We start from the raw sequence: 15,972 nt of genomic DNA on the forward strand, positions 1-15,972 counted from the left end.
CTGAGCTGAAGTCAAGAGTCACTTAACTGATTGAGCTTCCCAGGTGCCCTTGGTTCTGTTTTGATGAGGCTGTTTCTCCTCATGTTTGGCAAGCACCTTAACAGTTTACAAAGGGCTTTCAGTTCTGCCCTAGGATGCTCATCAAAGGTAGGTCTTGTAGGAGGCCGAGGGTGGCTCAGTCGGTTAAGCGTCTGACTTCGGCTCAGGTCATGATCTCGAGGTTTGGGAGTTCGAGCCCCGGGTCGGGCTCCGTGCTGACAGCTCAGTGTCAGATTCTGTGTCTCCCTCTCTCTCTGCTCCTCTCCTGCTTGTGTTCCCCCCCCCAAAAATACCCCTTAAAAAAAAACGGGGGGGGGGGGGTGGTAATTGTCTATGGAGACACCGAGGCAGAGGCTCACAGAGGGGTACACTTAGGGGCACAGAGCAAGTCTTTGAAAGAATTGTCCTGGGTCTGCTCTGGGAGCCTTGGTTTCCCCACCTGGAATAAACTGCCCCCTTCAAGGCTTTGGGCTGATTAGAGGTCATGCACCAGGAGTAGTTACTGGCACCCAAACGGGCTTTCTGACCGCCAGGCCTGAGTGGGGGAGGCTGCAGGGAGGAGCATAAGCCCTAGAGGGATGCAAATAGAAATCACGCCACAGACTCTGGGGCCTCAGAAGGCAGAACCCTCGGGACCTCAGAAAGTGGTACAGGAAGTATTTGGTCCTCTGCGTTGGGAATTGTGTGCTCAACTCACTGTTACAGGTGGGGAAACTGAGGCCAGGAGAGGGGTTCAGCTTTGCTGGGATCATAGTGCAGGTCAATAATTTGGACAGATCAGTGTGTGGGCAAATTTAGGGAAGCCTCTTGGGTCCTTTAGGGAAGTCTTTGGGTCCAATTCGCCAGACCAAACATCTCTCAACTCATTTTTTTAAAATGTATTTCGAGAGAGCAAGTATGTATGAGTGGGGCAGAGGCAGAGAGAGAGAGAACACCCCAGTGCGGGGCTCAATCCCATGGAGCTTGAGATCATGACCAGAGCCAAAACCAAGAGCCCGACATTCAGCTAAACTGAGCCACCCTCAGTAATATAAACTCATTATTTATAGATGATGTTAGAATAAAATGCCACTCCCCCAGCTTTTTCTGGTTGTTGGCCTTTCTTTTTTGACATATATTTTATTTTTGAGACAGAGACAGAACGTGAGTGGGGGAGGGGCAGAGAGAGGGGGAGACAGAATCTGAAGCAGATTCCAGGCTCTGAGCTGTCAGCACAGAGCCCGGCGACCCACAAACTGTGAGATTTTGACCTGAGCTGAAGTCAGACGCCTCACCAACTGAGCCACCCAGGCGTCGCTTGTTGTTGACCTTTCTGATGGCCTCTGTCCACCTCCCTCCTCCCTGTGTGTTTTGGCCATAACTTGTATTCATATCCTTGTATTCCATCCCTTACTATTTGTGTGACTTAGGGCAAGTTACTTAACCTCTCTGTACATTTCCTCACCTATGACACTGGGCTAACAGAACCACCTCTGAAGGCTGTAGGAGAATCCAGAGAATTCTTGAAAAGCACACAGAAGCGCCTGCACGAAGCCAGTCTGTAGCACAGGGGTACCTCTCTAGGTCTGGCCCTGTCCACACCCTCTTCCCTGTTTCAGAAGGGCCCAGAGTCGATCGCCCGGCACTAGGGAGAACAGAGGTACCCTGTGCCCAATCTGGCCTTTGGCTAAACACACCTCCAGAGATGGGGGCTCACTCCCTCATGCATAGCTGATGGGAAGAAGCTCTTCATCTGCCCCCACAGAGCTGTGGACCCCTAGTGAGGCCTGGCTGTGCCCTCTGGGCCCATCCTGCCCTGGATGCCCAGTGAAGACTCAGGACATCAGCGAGATCCCACCCAGGATAAAGTGGCTCCATGCAGCAGACCCACCACTTACCTGCCTCGGCGGCTTCCTCCTGCAGATAGGATAAAATCCAGTCCAGACCCAAGCCCTCACCATTGGGCCCTGCACCCTCCAACCTGGTCTCCCCACTCTGCTTTTGGGCCTCCTTTCTCTTCCTTGACCCACCAAGCTCATTCCCACCTCAGAGCCTTCGCACTTGCGCCCCCTGCCTGGGACACTGTGCTTCCCCGTCTCCACAGGGTTGGCTCCTGTCTTTAAGGTCTCCCCACAAATACCTCTTCAGAGAAGTCCTTCCCTGGCCCCTGAGCTAAAGCTCTCACCCTCCACTGTGTCCCCATGACTGTTTTGTTTTGTTTTGTTTTTTCATTCTGAAATAATTCTTTACAATGTACTCCCTTGTTCATTGTCTGTTTTCCACTAGAATTATAAGCCCCATGCAGTCAGGACCTCCTCCGTCTTGTTCCTGTTGTTTTTCCAGGGGTGAAAACAATGCATAGTCCAAGCAGACTTTTTGACTGGATGAATGAATGAATGAATGAAACAGGGAAGATGTCCTAAGATCCAAACAGAAGCTACTGCCAGCCTATGATCAAAAAAAAAAATAATAAAAAAAAAAAAAGAAAGAAAAAGGCAGACACCCCAGTCCAGTTGCATTTAAATAACTTTATTTAAAAAATCATCCCAATGGCACCCCACCCCCAGCTCCCACGTCATTGCAATCCCTGGCAGAACGGATTTACGCGTGGGCCCCAAAGAGACCCCAATGGCCTTTGCAATGCAGCCCCTTGGCATGTGCTTCCCGAGAGCTCTAAGAAAACCCCATGTAGAAAAATACTTTACAAGGAATATGCTCTAATCTCAGCCAGAGAAAAATACAGCTTTTGAGGGTGGGAGGGACATGTCACAGGGGCTGTACCCAAAATGCATAGGCAGGCAGGATGCTCACCGGGGACGGGTGTCGGGAAATGTCAAGTCTGGGATCTATGATCCCCATGAGAAGCCAGAAGAAATATTGCATATGAGAAGGCCGGCCACGGCCAGGGGCCACCTGCCGGGCCCGGTTGCATACGTCTGGGGGAAATGGCAGAGGCCTCCAGCCCGAGAAAACAGGGGAGCACTGGACGGGTCAGAACGCATCTTCCTTCACCTGCAGCCAGATGCAGCTTTCCCAAGCTGACAGGCCCTGGGAGTATGTCCTGTCTAGCCCTGTCACTTGACAGAGGCCCAGAGAGGCTGGGCAACGTGCCTAAGTTCACGCAGCTGTGGCTGCCAGTGGCCATGTCTCTGTTGTGTCACCCCCCACACCCCCAAGCTGAGGGCTCTTGGCTTTTCCTCAGTGCCCCTGTGATGGGTGGGCAGTGCCCTTTCGCCCTGGGGCGGATGTTCACACAGGAATCCAAGATAGCAGAGGCATTGGACAGTCCAGCCGTGGCATGAAGGGCTCTCCAGGGAAGACAGGAAAGGGCAGGCTATGGGAAACTGGAGGGAGGAGAGGGAAAGCAGGCCCCCAGGAAGAGTGTGGGTGGGGTGCCCAGCGGGCCTGGCTCTGGCCATGACAGGGAGGCCCGTACCTGCTCAGAGACTGTCCACCCCTTGATTGTCCAGAGAGGGCCAGACCAGACCCAGAGGGGGCCACGGAGCAACCAAGCAGCAACCCAGGGTGAAAAGAACAGGCCTCTCGACGCCCCATCTTGTCCCTTGAGTGGAAGAGTGTTTCTGGGGGGCCTCCCTTGGAGGGAAGCATGGAGGACGCAGATGGGAATGGGTGCCCCGTTTTCCTGAGACCCCCATTAAGAGCATAGCCAATCCCCAGACCTGACTGAATCCTCCCTGCCCGCCTCCATCCCTGGGGCCCCAGCCCAGACCACCAGGTGAAGGCCGCCCGTGCCCTTCTCAAAATCAAAAGGGTTTCTGGGTCTGTGGGAAATGAGGACAATGATTTTAAGGGATGCTGGTGCTTCCAGATTTCAAGTGGGAATAAACTTCCTTGAATGACCACCTTGGACACTGTCGCCTTTGGGCATGAGAGAAGACGGCCCATCTCTCTCCTGCCTGCCTCTCTATCTCTGTGCCTCCCTCTCCCTGTCTCTCCTCCTTCACTAATTTAGATATTGAAGAGGAGCTGTGTCATCTAACATGGTAACATGGCATACTTCCATGGTTTCCCCATCTCCACTGGAATGGCAGACGAATGGAAACCCCTGGGTCGTCTGTTCCAAATGACTCCCTCCCGCAGTGTGGGACCTGGCCTGAGAGGGGTGTGTTCATATGGATCTGTGCCTGTGCACCCTACAAAAGCAGCAGGAGGGGCTGAGAGCCCAAAGCCACACTGAGCTTGCCCAAAGGGCCCAGCACTGTGGTCTCAAATCACGGAGGCTTCAGACCAGAGATGCCGAAGTAAGAAAACCACTCGCTTTCAGAGTCAACGGGCTGACACTTCCTGGGCTTCAGCCATCCCAGCTCAGAGTCTCTCCAGTGGGGATGCCAGTGAGACCCAGACACCAGAATGCTGAAGAAGAGAAGGGGCTAGGCTCCCACCCTGAGTGGCATCTTTCTTGGTGGGAGGCGGTCCAGAAAACAAGAAACACCCTAAATGCTCTCCCCCTGTTGGGAAACTAACTACCTGAGCATGTGTGGACCCACTGCCCGGATGCTTCATACCTCAGTCCATGACTGCACTGGGGGTATCCAGCTCCCACTTGCTCACCTCTTGGGATGGGGAGCTCACTCCTCCCTGGCAGCTCCATAGCTCTGCTGGGAGAAAGCACTCCCTACACGGAGCTGAGCAGCCTGTCTCAGCCCCTACTGAGTGGGGCTCCTCCGGGCATCTTGGAGCCCCAACATGGAGAAAGACCTGGACGTCACTCCAGCTGGCACAGGGACATCACTGCCTGGGACTCCAGGCACCACAGAACCGGAGAATAGACACAGAGTCCGGTCCCCGGCTCAGAGCCTGCCAGACGGACAGATGGATAAGTGAGCGGCCACTTCTCCAGCCCAGCTACAGGTCTGGCGGTCAGGGTCTACTCGGGCAGCCCCTGGGGTGTCCAGACCACACGCTGACTTCAGAGCATCCGGGGGCTGCTGGGGCCTGGTGCTCGCGGGGCTCGGCTGCTCTGCGCCAGTGGGTTGCGGCTGATGACCAGTGCCAGGACATCGCCTGCCTCGGCCAGGAGTGGCACCGCCAGGCAGCAGTCGAAGTCCCGCGTGCGAACGTGGTTGACCTGCACAGTATACGGCCAAGGGGACAGAACAGCATTAGCTGAGCCTGGGCTAAAGTAGGTGGGAATCGTGGGACTTCCTGAAGCGTGGGCCCTGCCCCAGCCCAGGTACAGGGTAAGGCTAGAACACTCCTAGAGAGGAAGTCCTCCTTCGTTTAGTTCTCTTTCAATCTTTCTGGTTAGGTTTTATCAAAGAGAAACCCCAAAGGGGGTGCCAGTACCTCCTTCCCACTCCACGAACACCCACCTCTCTCCCCTTTTTTTTTTTTAACATAAAAGAGCAGACCACACACCCAGCTTCCTGCCTAGAATTTTGTGACATTGCTTTGCTTCTGTTTTACTTTTATTTTAGATTGATCTTTTATGTCAAGCAAAGGGGTGCTGGGTTTTCATTCCTAATTGACACAAAAAGCTTCATTTCAAAATAAATTTCAGTTGAACTGAAAGGAAACATATTTAGTAAAAATGTAGCACTGATATAGCAAAAATCACATCATGGGAACAAAAGTAGCTGGGGCCTGGGAAAGGCGGTGCAGGGTGGCTGGGCCAGGCCTGTCCCAGAGCTTTCGATCTCCTCACCCACATTTCCCAGGCTCCCTTGCAGTTAGCAAGGTCACATCACTAGTTCCGGAAGGCCAATAGGCTGTGAAGGGGAGTAGCAGGTGTTCTGGGTAAAGGCAGGAAAAAACCCACGTGTGATGTTCCAGTCGCTTTTCCTAAGTCACGTCATCTAAGGCATTTATAAGAGGGTACAGCCCCCATCAGCCTGGGTGGATTAAGCCTATGCCAGCCCACTGTGGACAGGTATACGTTCATGTGTGTTAAGCTACTGAGATTCGGGGTTGTTACTGCAACACAACTGAACCTAACCTGACTAGAGGACTGGTCCTGTCATTCCCTTTGCTCTATGAGAAAGCTGGGGCTCAGAGAGGGGAGGCGACCTGCCTGAGGCCTTTCAGCCAGGGTAGAAACAGGGCTCTTTCTCCACCATGAGGCAAGAAAAGGCCACGCTATCCATGGTGCCCCCGGCCCAGCATTACCTGAAGGACCCTGTCGAAGGGCCGGAGGCCCCCACGTTGGGCTGGCCCATCAGGGCGCACAGTGTGGACATAGACGCCCTTCTCCAGGAGGCCATCGGAGACGCTAAAACCGAAGTCATTCCGCAAAGGGTCCTTGTGCAGTGTCACCTGGGAGCGGAAGGAGGAAGAGGTCCCTGGAGCTTTGACCTTTGTCCCCCGCCCCCCACAGCAGCCCTTGGTGCGGGACACACACTTAGCCTGCCGCCTAGCTGTGCTCCCCACACTTCACTGCGTTTGTCCCACAGCGCCCCCTTGCGTTCTGCATGGCAGCACATCCTCCAGTTCCCAGCACCAGTCACAAAGGGGAAGTTAGGGATAGAGTACCTCCTCAGTTCTTTTTCAATCCTCTCCCTTCCACCCAGAAGAAAGTCTCCGTGGGGTACCAATGGGTTGTCACCCTTCTAACACTTGCTCCTCTCCCAATTTACCAAGAGGCTCTGAGCCTTCTGAGGACTACCAGCTGAGAGGTTTCTTCTCTGTTTTTCTATATAGTAACCTACAGATGGCAAGGGAGGCTGGCTTCTCCTTTAAGGAAGTGATATATATAGATACACACATACAACTACATATACATGTATTCTATATAAATGCCTTTAGATCTTACACACTAACTTAAGTGGGAAAAAAGTGAGTCTACTTAAAGAAATGTATTAATAGCAGCCTGGTGTGTATCATTGGGGGTGGGGGTGTGTATCACCCAAATGATGAGAATTTTGGAAAACTCAGTCTAATACCAAATCGTGTTTGGTGGTGGAGAATGAAGCCCAGAGAGGGGTGGGGCCCCTCGGGAGCCCCTGGTGAGTCCTCGTGGCCCCGGGACACCCATCCAGGCTTCCCGTGCCCAGCCCCGGTGCCCACCTTGTGCATCTCTAAGGGTGTTGGCACAAGCAGCTCCTGTGTCTCTTCAGGGGACGCTCGTACCTCCTGGCTCCTCTGCCAGGGCCGGTGGCCAGGCCTGCCCTCAAGGGCCACGCTCTGCACCGTGCCCGTCATGATGGATGCCTGAGGACACACAGAGCTTCATTCAGATGCTTGTTGGCTCGCCGTCTGCAGTCAGCATCTATGGACACCTGCTATGTGCCAGCCTTCAAGGTCACAACAGTGAACAGCATAGTCATGGTCTCTGGCCTCCTGTGGCTCTCAGTCTGAGGGTGGGCAGGGGTGAGGTGGGGGAGGTCCTCGATCACACCAGCAATTAGCATACTAATTGTTGGCACTGAATGGCACTTACTCTGTGCCAAGCTCAAGTCTAAGGACTGTCCCCACAGAATTCGTTTTGCTCTCTACAATCCTATGAAACAAGCAAACACCATTCTACCATGCCTTTGGTCCATTTTATAGGTGAGGAAGCAGAGGCTAAGAGAAATTAAGATCTGAACTCAGAGTCTGCCTTCAAAATCAAAGGTTTTAACCACTCTGCTACCCTGCTATTGGTAAAGATAAGTAAGATAAAATCACTCACAAAACCTAAAAGAGTTTATACCGCCTCAAGATTCTCACTAAAAGATCTTAAAGGATGAACTGAGACGGAAAACATGGAATGCGAGAAACAATGGTGAGCACAGAAATTACCAGTAACAGTAAATGAGTATTGACTAAAATCCCACAAAACTAATTTTGAGCAATTTTATAAACAAGTGGGGAGAGGAGTTGGGATGGAAATGGAAGCATTCTGCAGGGCCTGTCTCATTCAGGAGGAGGACAAAGGCACTGATTAGACTTTGTTAAAAAAAAAAAAAAGAAAGAAAAAAAAAAAAAAAAGGAAAGTGAAGATGGTAAAAAAAATTCAAGGCAAAGTCCACCGGGCCTGGTCTTTTCAAATAGTCAGCAACATGGTCTATCCATGGGACGGAATATTATGTGGCCATAAAAAGCATGAAGTATTGATACGTTCTACAACATTAAGCTAAATGAAAAAAGGCCACAGACCGCATGACTACGTTTGTAAGAACTATCCAGAACAGCGGTTGAGAGATGTGGGACTCCTTTTTGGGATGTTAGAAATGTTCTGGTCATGTATGCACAACATTGTGAATACACTATAAAAGCCCTTGAATTACTAGTGATTATCCTTAATTCATTCTTTTTACTTTTATTTATTTTTTTTTTTAATTTTTTTTTTTCAACGTTTATTTATTTTTGGAACAGAGAGAGACAGAGCATGAACGGGGGAGGGGCAGAGAGAGAGGAAGACACAGAATCAGAAACAGGCTCCAGGCTCCGAGCCATCAGCCCAGAGCCTGACGCGGGGCTCGAACTCACGGACCGCGAGATCGTGACCTGGCTGAAGTCGGACGCTTAACCGACTGCGCCACCCAGGCGCCCCCATTCTTTTTACTTTTAATATTTAATTTACATTTGAACGGTTTGTAAATTTTTTTTTTAATTTTCAATGTTTATTTATTTTTGAGAGAGAGAGAGAGAGTGAGCAGGGGAGGGGCAGAGAAAGGAAGACAGAATCCGAAACAGGCTCCAGGCTCTGAGCTGTGAGCACAGAGCCCGACGCAGGTGCAAACTCACAAACCACCAGATTATGACCTGAGCTGAAGTTGGACGCTTAACCAGCTGAGCCACCCAGGGGCCCCATAACATTATGTAAATCTTATGTTATGTGAATTTTATCTTGATAAACAAAAATTTTATGTCAGCATCGTTAAAAAGGCACTGGACTAAAATTAAGAGAGACTGAAAAGGCATAAAAACCAAGTGCCAAGCATGGATTAGGGACTAGTTTAGCCAGACCAGACCTAAAGGGAAATTTGGGGTCAATTGTGAAAATCTATGACCTTGCTACTAGAAGAGATGAAAATATATTAGAAGATTATTTCCATATACGGAAAAACAGAGTAGCTGACTGAAAAAGCATATAAAAGAGCATGTATATCATGGTTTTGTTATCCTAAAAATACATATACACTCACTTAAGCAGTAACAGTGGTAATCTATGTGTGATGAGACTGTTTTGTTCTTATGTTTTACTCTGCTTATTTCATTTTTTATTTTACTTTGTTTATCTAATTTTGCACCATCCACATGTATGGCTTCTGTAATAATAAAAAAATTAAATGTAAAAATTCAATATTAAAAGTAAAACAGGGGGATGCCTGGGTGGCTCAGTCGGTTAAGTGTCCGACTTTGGCTCAGGTCATCATCTCATGGTTCATGGGTTCAAGCACCGCATCGGGCTCTGTGCTGACAGCTCAGCGCCTAGAGCCTGCTTCGGATTCTGTGCCTCCTTCTCTCTCTGCCCCTCCCCCACTCACGCTCTGTCTCTCTCTCTCTCTCTCTCTCAAAAATCAATAAACGTTAAAAAAATTAAAAATAAATAAAAAGTAAAACAGGGCACCTAGGTGGCTCAGTAGGTTGAGCATCCAACTCTTGATCTTGTCATGATCCCAGGGTCATGGGATCAAATCCCTCATCAGGATCTATGCTGAGCATGGAACCTGCTTAAGAGTCTCTCTCTCTCTCTCTCTCTCTCTCTCTCTCTCTCTCTCTCCCCCCTTCCTCTGCCCATCTCCCCTGCTCACACTTTCTCTCTAAAAAAAAAAAAGGTAAAATGAATTAAGGATAATCACTAAAAGAATAAAAATTATAAAAAATACCCTTTTTCATGATGGAAAGAGTGCAGGAGTAGGAGATTTATCAATACAAGAAAAGTTAAGATAGTAGATCAGAAGTATTGAGAAAGTAGGATACATAGAAAGTATAAATTCTTTGCTAGAAATAACTTTATATTAGTAATCACAAAAAAAATAAATGGACTAAACTTGCCTTAAAAGAAGACCCTTGGCTTGGGGGGACAATCAGCTATATATAGCACACAACAGATACACTTAAAATGAGAAATGTACAACTTAGTAACACAGTAAGTTTGAAAATAAAGAAATTGGAAAAAAGACAGGAAACATTACTAAAATAAAGCTGGTGGAGCCATATTATTATGGGAAAATGGAATTTAAAGTGGAAAGCAGATAGGGATAGAGATACTGATTAATAACAAAAAGAAAAATTCACCAAGAAGTTATAGCCATCATGCACTTAATGACAGACAAATTTTGACATAGACAAAAATTGACAGAATGTCAAGAATTTGCCAAATCTCTACTCACAATGGGATTTTATCATACTACTAACAACAACAAAAAAAAAACCACATGAAGATAAATAAAGCATATAACATTTTATCAGGATGCAGATTTGAACAAGTTTATGAACAATCTTGATGTGCAGAGAACCCTACACCCAAAAAAGGGAATTCACATTGTTTTGCAGGCATACACGAAACATTTACTAGAATTGATACTAGAAAGAAACCTCTCCACTTCTGTATATGTTAAGGGTCTAACTAAAATTGTACTAGACATTTTTTAGATATTTGGAACTGAATGATCAATTAAAGCACTACAAATCAAAACTTGTGGGATGAAGCCAAAGCAGTACTTATGGGTAAAATCATAGCTTAAGATGCACCACAGTAGAAAACAAGGGAAACTGAAAATTAAGGACCTAAGAAACCAGGAAAAGTATCATTACTGAAACACAAAGAAGTTAAACACAGAAACGAGTAAGATAGGAGACAATGAAACACAAGACAGAATTAACAAAGCCAAAAACTAGTTCTCTGAGGAGCATAGTAAATAGCAAGGCTGATGGAGAAAAAAAAAAAGGCCCTAGTCAACAATGTTAGGGCCAAAAGCACAGGTAAAGCAGAGGTTTACATTATCGCTCTCAGAGTATGAAGGAGCTTCTGAAATGACCCAGCTGGATCTTTCCTAGACCTTCTGTGCAGCCTGTTCTGTTATGGGCAATGTTGACCTCACACAAAGCTGTAGTCACTTCTCAGCTCCCCTGACCCCGATCCCCTGTGCTGTCACTGATGTTGACATCCACGTGCTTCCACAGGGCATGCCCACAACCGTGTCCACATACTGCACATGCACACACAGACACCAAAACTGTCCCTGTGCATATCCAACTGTGCACACTCAGACACACCTGCTCTGAAATGCCCACACACATGCTGCCAATGCACACATGATACCAGACAGGTTCACATGTGCATACGCCTTGAACCGCCACACCACAGTGTTCTCAGTCACACTTGTGTATGTGTCCGCACATGTGTGAAGACACCTTTACATGGCGGGTGCTGGGTGAGTGCATGACACACATGACACGCAGGCAGGATCCCATCAACACGCTTGTCTCCTACGGCATGCCCGTCAGTGTGTCCATGCACAGGTGCCCCCAGGAAGGTCTGCGGGGTGGGTGGCCCTACCTCCAGTTCCCTCAGCAGCTCTGACTGACCACACGACTCCAGGTCTTCGAGGGCTTCCCCGAACATGCGCCAGAAGCCCTCCTCACGGGCAGGGCCAGGGGCTGGGCTGTAACGTAGGAACCAGAGAGCGTCAACTCCTGGTGGACAGATGGGCGGGCAGGCGGGCTGGGGCCTGAGGAGTCTTCGGGGCCCCAGGGCCCGGCGTTGGGCTCAAGGGGCCAGAGGGTGGGCGGGCGGGCGGGCGGGCAGGCAGGCAGGCGGGCGTCCTCGGTGGCAGTGCTGGGGCCCCGGGGCAGTGGTTGGTGACACGGAATGGGGGGAAGACGCAGTTAGGGGCGACCAGGACTGTCGGTGGCCAGTTAGAACAGGGGCAGATGAGACGGGGTGGAGAGCGGTGACACAGGACGCCTGGGAAGAGAGACAGACGGACGGACAGACAGACAGATAGACAGAGAGGAGATCCATGGTGTAGCCCCAGAGGACGGCCCCTGGCCCCACCCAGACACATGGCATCATAGCACAGTGACAGGGACAGAGCTGGAGCCAGCAAGGACACAGATGGATGGAGATGGCGTGTCTGTGCTGGGGAAGGGTCCAGGCCACCCCACGGCTTCTGTCACAGGGTGTAGGAGCCCATCATCACTCTAAAATTGAGGCGCGATAGAATATACCAAGTCACACTTGCACGCCTCATAGTTCACAAAGCCACCTGCCGCCTGCAAAGTCCTGGCCACTTATAAAGTATGATTTGCAAAGCACTTTCTTATAAAGGTCCTCCAGCTTTTCTCTCCTAGGGAGACTCAGGGAGGCTGATGCATGATAGTTGCCTCCTGCCCTTCCCATTTTAAAGATGAGAAGACTGAGGCTGAAGGACATTCTCTCCATTCAAATCATTTCTACAAATATTTTGAGCCAGGGCTCCATCCACAGGGCTCACGGCTACGGAGGTAAAGAAGGTGTCGCCCCTGTTCTTAAGGAGCTGGCGGTTCCTTCACAAAGTGTGCAGGAATGACTCCTGGGTGCCAGGCACTTAGCAGAAGGGACCACAGCCAGGGAACGCATCAGGTGGACACAAGGCGGCCAGTGCCATGAGGAGGCTCACATGCCTTCTGCCTGAAAAAGTCGGGGAAGCTTCCTGGAGGCAGGACCTGGGTTTTCAAGGCACAGGAGGCCTTGGTCAGGAGAGAGTAGGCAGAAGGAAGTGCCTGATTGAAAGCCCAGATGTGGGAGAGGTGGCTAGGGCTCAGTGAGGAACAGCCACAGGGCCTGTTCTCCGCAGGGGCCTCCTCCAGGGGTGACAACGTGCCCCTCAAAGCCAACACTACAAAACCCATCACGTCCACAGCTCAGGGCTGGCACCTGTGACCCGAAGGCCCTTGTAGGGGGGCCGTCAAGGAATCTGGGCTAAGTCAGGAGGGTCGGGTTCAAGTTCTGAGTCTGTTGCCTTTCTTCTGAGAACGAGAGATTAGCAGACTTCAGAAAGGCAAACACCTTCCACACGTTTGCCATGGAAGCGCCCTCTGCTCAGCACAGCCTCATCCCCATCTCAGCCAGGCCGAGGCAGCTCTGACCGACGTTTCCTCCTCTCTCCTGGGAAGCGACCCTCCTCGGGAGCCAGACAAGACTCCTCCGCTGCCCCCCTACGGTGGCACAGGGACCCTCACCCATCCTAGCCAGGAGACCGTGACTGCCTCCTCCCTCATGGCGTTGCCACCACAGACCTAGTTGGTGGCTCCCAGTCCTCCTCCTCCTCCTCCTCCTCCTCCTCAGGGAAGCTCTCGTCTGTGGGGGCCGGGGTGTAGCTTGTCCTCCGGGGCTCCGTGGGTGGGGGGCTGCTTCTCAGCCGGCTGGGCCGCCACTCCTGGGGGGTCACATTCCGAGCTGCCGCCTGTGGAGTGTAGGAGCCTGGCAGGTGGAGAGGGGGGTGGTCTGAGAGGGTATAGCTCACCCTCCTTTCTGCCCCTTTTCCAGCTGTGCTGGGTGACCGTGGATAGGTCTTTGCCCCGTCTGGACCTGCATGACTACCCAGAGTCCCCTGAGGGCCCGGCCGCCACCCAGAACCCTCTGAGTCACCCAGCAGAAGAGTTAATGCCCAGGGCTCCAGGACCCTGTCCCGCCTCCATCAAGCTTCGCCCAGCTGCCCCTGCACAGGAAGGACTTTCACTATTTTGACCATTCCTCTCTTCCTGCCTTTGGGAGCTCTGACGACCCTGCCCTGGGAGTAAGCTAAGAAGATACTGATCAAGTACTTGAGATGGGGAAGCGGAGACCCCAGGGAAGGCAGATATACAGACAGTGAGGACAGGGGCTGGGAGCCACCTGAGGGCACTTAGAAGCCTAGCTCCACTAGTTCTCTGAGTTTGGCCTTGGGGAGCCCCTGTGGCTCTGTGTTGCAGAGGCCAGAAGGCCAGCTGCTGCAGTCAAATGCCCCCAACCTCCAAAGCTACCTATGGGTCTCAACACGCGTGGGCAGGGGAGCTCGTGTCCTAAGAGGGTGGCCTGGAGGTGTCCACTTTAAGGCTGGGTCTTGCGGGATGAGGTGGGAAGGGGTTTTTTGCCCAGGACTCCACGGATGCAATAAACATTGATTGGGCACCTGCCGTGTGCAGGGCACTGGGCTGGGAATGACAAAGACAGAAGTATGGCCAGCTTGGTCCCTAACCTCAGGGTGGGGAACTCTGAGTAGCCAGCTGAGGTGCTATGGATGCTAATCAAAAGATGTGTGAAGGCCTGGGGTCCATGCTCTGAGCAGTGAGGGGCCCTGGGAATGGCTGATGTGGCCTAGGCGGGTCTGCCTCCAGGAAGCGTCCCTGAAAGAAGGAGCTGGGAGAGGAGGAGGAAGGATTAGGCAGAAGGAGCAGCCCCTACAAAGGCCTGGCAGCTGGGGTGGCCCAGAGAGACCATGTTGCTTATAGGCGATGAAGTGTTACCTGGGCCCCCAAACCCCCCCTCTGTGGCCGAGCTGTCCCAGGACTCCACGGCGCTGTCCACGCTGGGCACGGCAGGGGAGAACCGGGCTGCCAGCAAGCCCCCTTTGAGTGCCTCTGGAGGGTCCTCATCTGCATCGCTGGCCTCGCTGAGGCTGCCCGACTTGCGGTGTGGGAGGGGGCCTGGGATGGAAAGGGGGTGTCACTGCCACTGGCCTCTGACCTCAGAGACAGAGATGCTCAGTGAGCCTCAGTTTCCCCACTTCAGTCTGGTTTGGGAACTCACAGGCACTGAGCACTCCCCCCGAGCCTGCTGCTGGGCCCCCTGATATGAGGGAGGTGGTGCACCAATGGGCAAACCCATTTCACAGACAGGAAAACGGAGGCTGAGTTCTCTGAGCTGGGCCTCGGGGAGCCCCCGTGGTGTTGTGTGTGCACAACATGCCCAAGGTCACAGGGTGAGCAACAGTGGGGCCCGGGTCAGAAGGAAGACCCTGAAGGCTCCTTCCACGGTGGGCGGTGGCCTCGCTTGCCAAGGTACAGGGTACAAATCGGGGGAAACTGAGGAAAGGACAGGTACGGCCCGAAGGCATAACGAGCAGCTGTGAGAGGCAGGAGGCGATGAAGGCAGCGGGTGGTTCGGGCCCAGACTCTGCCCCATACAAGCTGTGACCCTTCTGGGTCTCGTCTCCTCAGCTGTCCCAGGTGCCTTCCCGCCTCTGTGGGGTTTGGTGGGGATTCCACGAGGCTGGGCACAGAGGGGTTCCCACATGGGCTGAGGGCCCCCGGGTGTTGGGGTGAGGCTCACGGTCTAGCTGCTTCTTGATCTTCAGTGTGACAGTCTCACCAGCCACCTGCAGGAGGTGGATGGCCTCACTCAGAGGCCGGCCCTTGAGGCTGACGCTGTTGATGGCCAGGATGCGATCCCCAACGTGGATAGCGCCAGTCCTGGGGAGGGGGCACAGGACAGAGAATGAGACACGGTCGAGGCTTCAGGGTGGGGGTCTGCCCTCAGAGAACTCAGGAACCCCAAGGCACAAGCCCAACGGACCTCAATCAAACCCAGCTGCAACAGAAGGCAAGTGTGATCTCTGGTGGTATGAACACAGGTGCAAAGTCCAGAATTTGGGAGGGGAGGGATTATCCTGCCTGACTGTAAAGGCAGGTTCTGGAAGCAGGGTGAAGCATGAGTTCTGAGCACGGTCTGAATCGCGCAGAACAGCTGTCAACTACCACGTGATCTGGAGCCCGTAAATGAGAGTGATAAACTTACTTTACCTAATTCTACCTGAAAGATGGATGGGTGGAAGGGATTCATGCTTCTCTCCATGGACAGCCTTTCCCTTTCCCTGGGCCTCAGCTTCCTCACCCAGAGAATGAGCACAGGGTGCCCAGGCGACCTCACAAGGGGATGCAAGGGGCTGGCAAGGCCAGGCAGCAGCATCGATCTGGTCCAGTGGGTTTCTGCCCGGACACCATTAGAATTACCTGAGGAGCTTTTCTAAACATGCACATGTCTGGCCCCCACGCCTGGCCAATTAAATGGTATCCCTGGGAATCGGGCTGGGGAAGGGGATCCCG

At 51.9% G+C, this 15,972-nt stretch overlaps 1 protein-coding gene across 5 annotated transcripts in view; it reads right to left on the bottom strand.

Moving 5' to 3' along the window:
* Positions 1-2,531: 2,531 nt before the first annotated feature.
* Positions 2,532-15,972, bottom strand: part of GRIP2 (glutamate receptor interacting protein 2) — a 58,490-nt gene continuing 45,049 nt past the window's right edge. For 3 of the 5 annotated variants that reach the window (XM_040491877.1, XM_040491875.1, XM_040491876.1), the window contains 7 exons: positions 15,200-15,339; positions 14,395-14,574; positions 13,186-13,369; positions 11,465-11,570; positions 7,042-7,185; positions 6,145-6,291; positions 2,532-5,107 (listed from right to left, as the gene is read on the bottom strand). In XM_040491877.1, coding sequence (XP_040347811.1) covers positions 4,949-5,107; positions 6,145-6,291; positions 7,042-7,185; positions 11,465-11,570; positions 13,186-13,369; positions 14,395-14,574; positions 15,200-15,339 — 1,060 coding nt within the window. In that variant the 3' untranslated portion in view covers positions 2,532-4,948. Of the gene's footprint in view, positions 5,108-5,402; positions 5,835-6,144; positions 6,292-7,041; positions 7,186-11,464; positions 11,873-13,185; positions 13,370-14,394; positions 14,575-15,199; positions 15,340-15,972 lie in introns of those variants that run through there. The other 2 variants (XM_040491878.1, XM_040491879.1) reach the window with 2 other exon arrangements.

The sequence above is a fragment of the Herpailurus yagouaroundi genome, unplaced genomic scaffold, assembly GCF_014898765.1.
Source record: "Herpailurus yagouaroundi ecotype Mexico unplaced genomic scaffold, PumYag 183, whole genome shotgun sequence".
Taxonomy (NCBI): domain Eukaryota; kingdom Metazoa; phylum Chordata; class Mammalia; order Carnivora; family Felidae; genus Herpailurus; species Herpailurus yagouaroundi.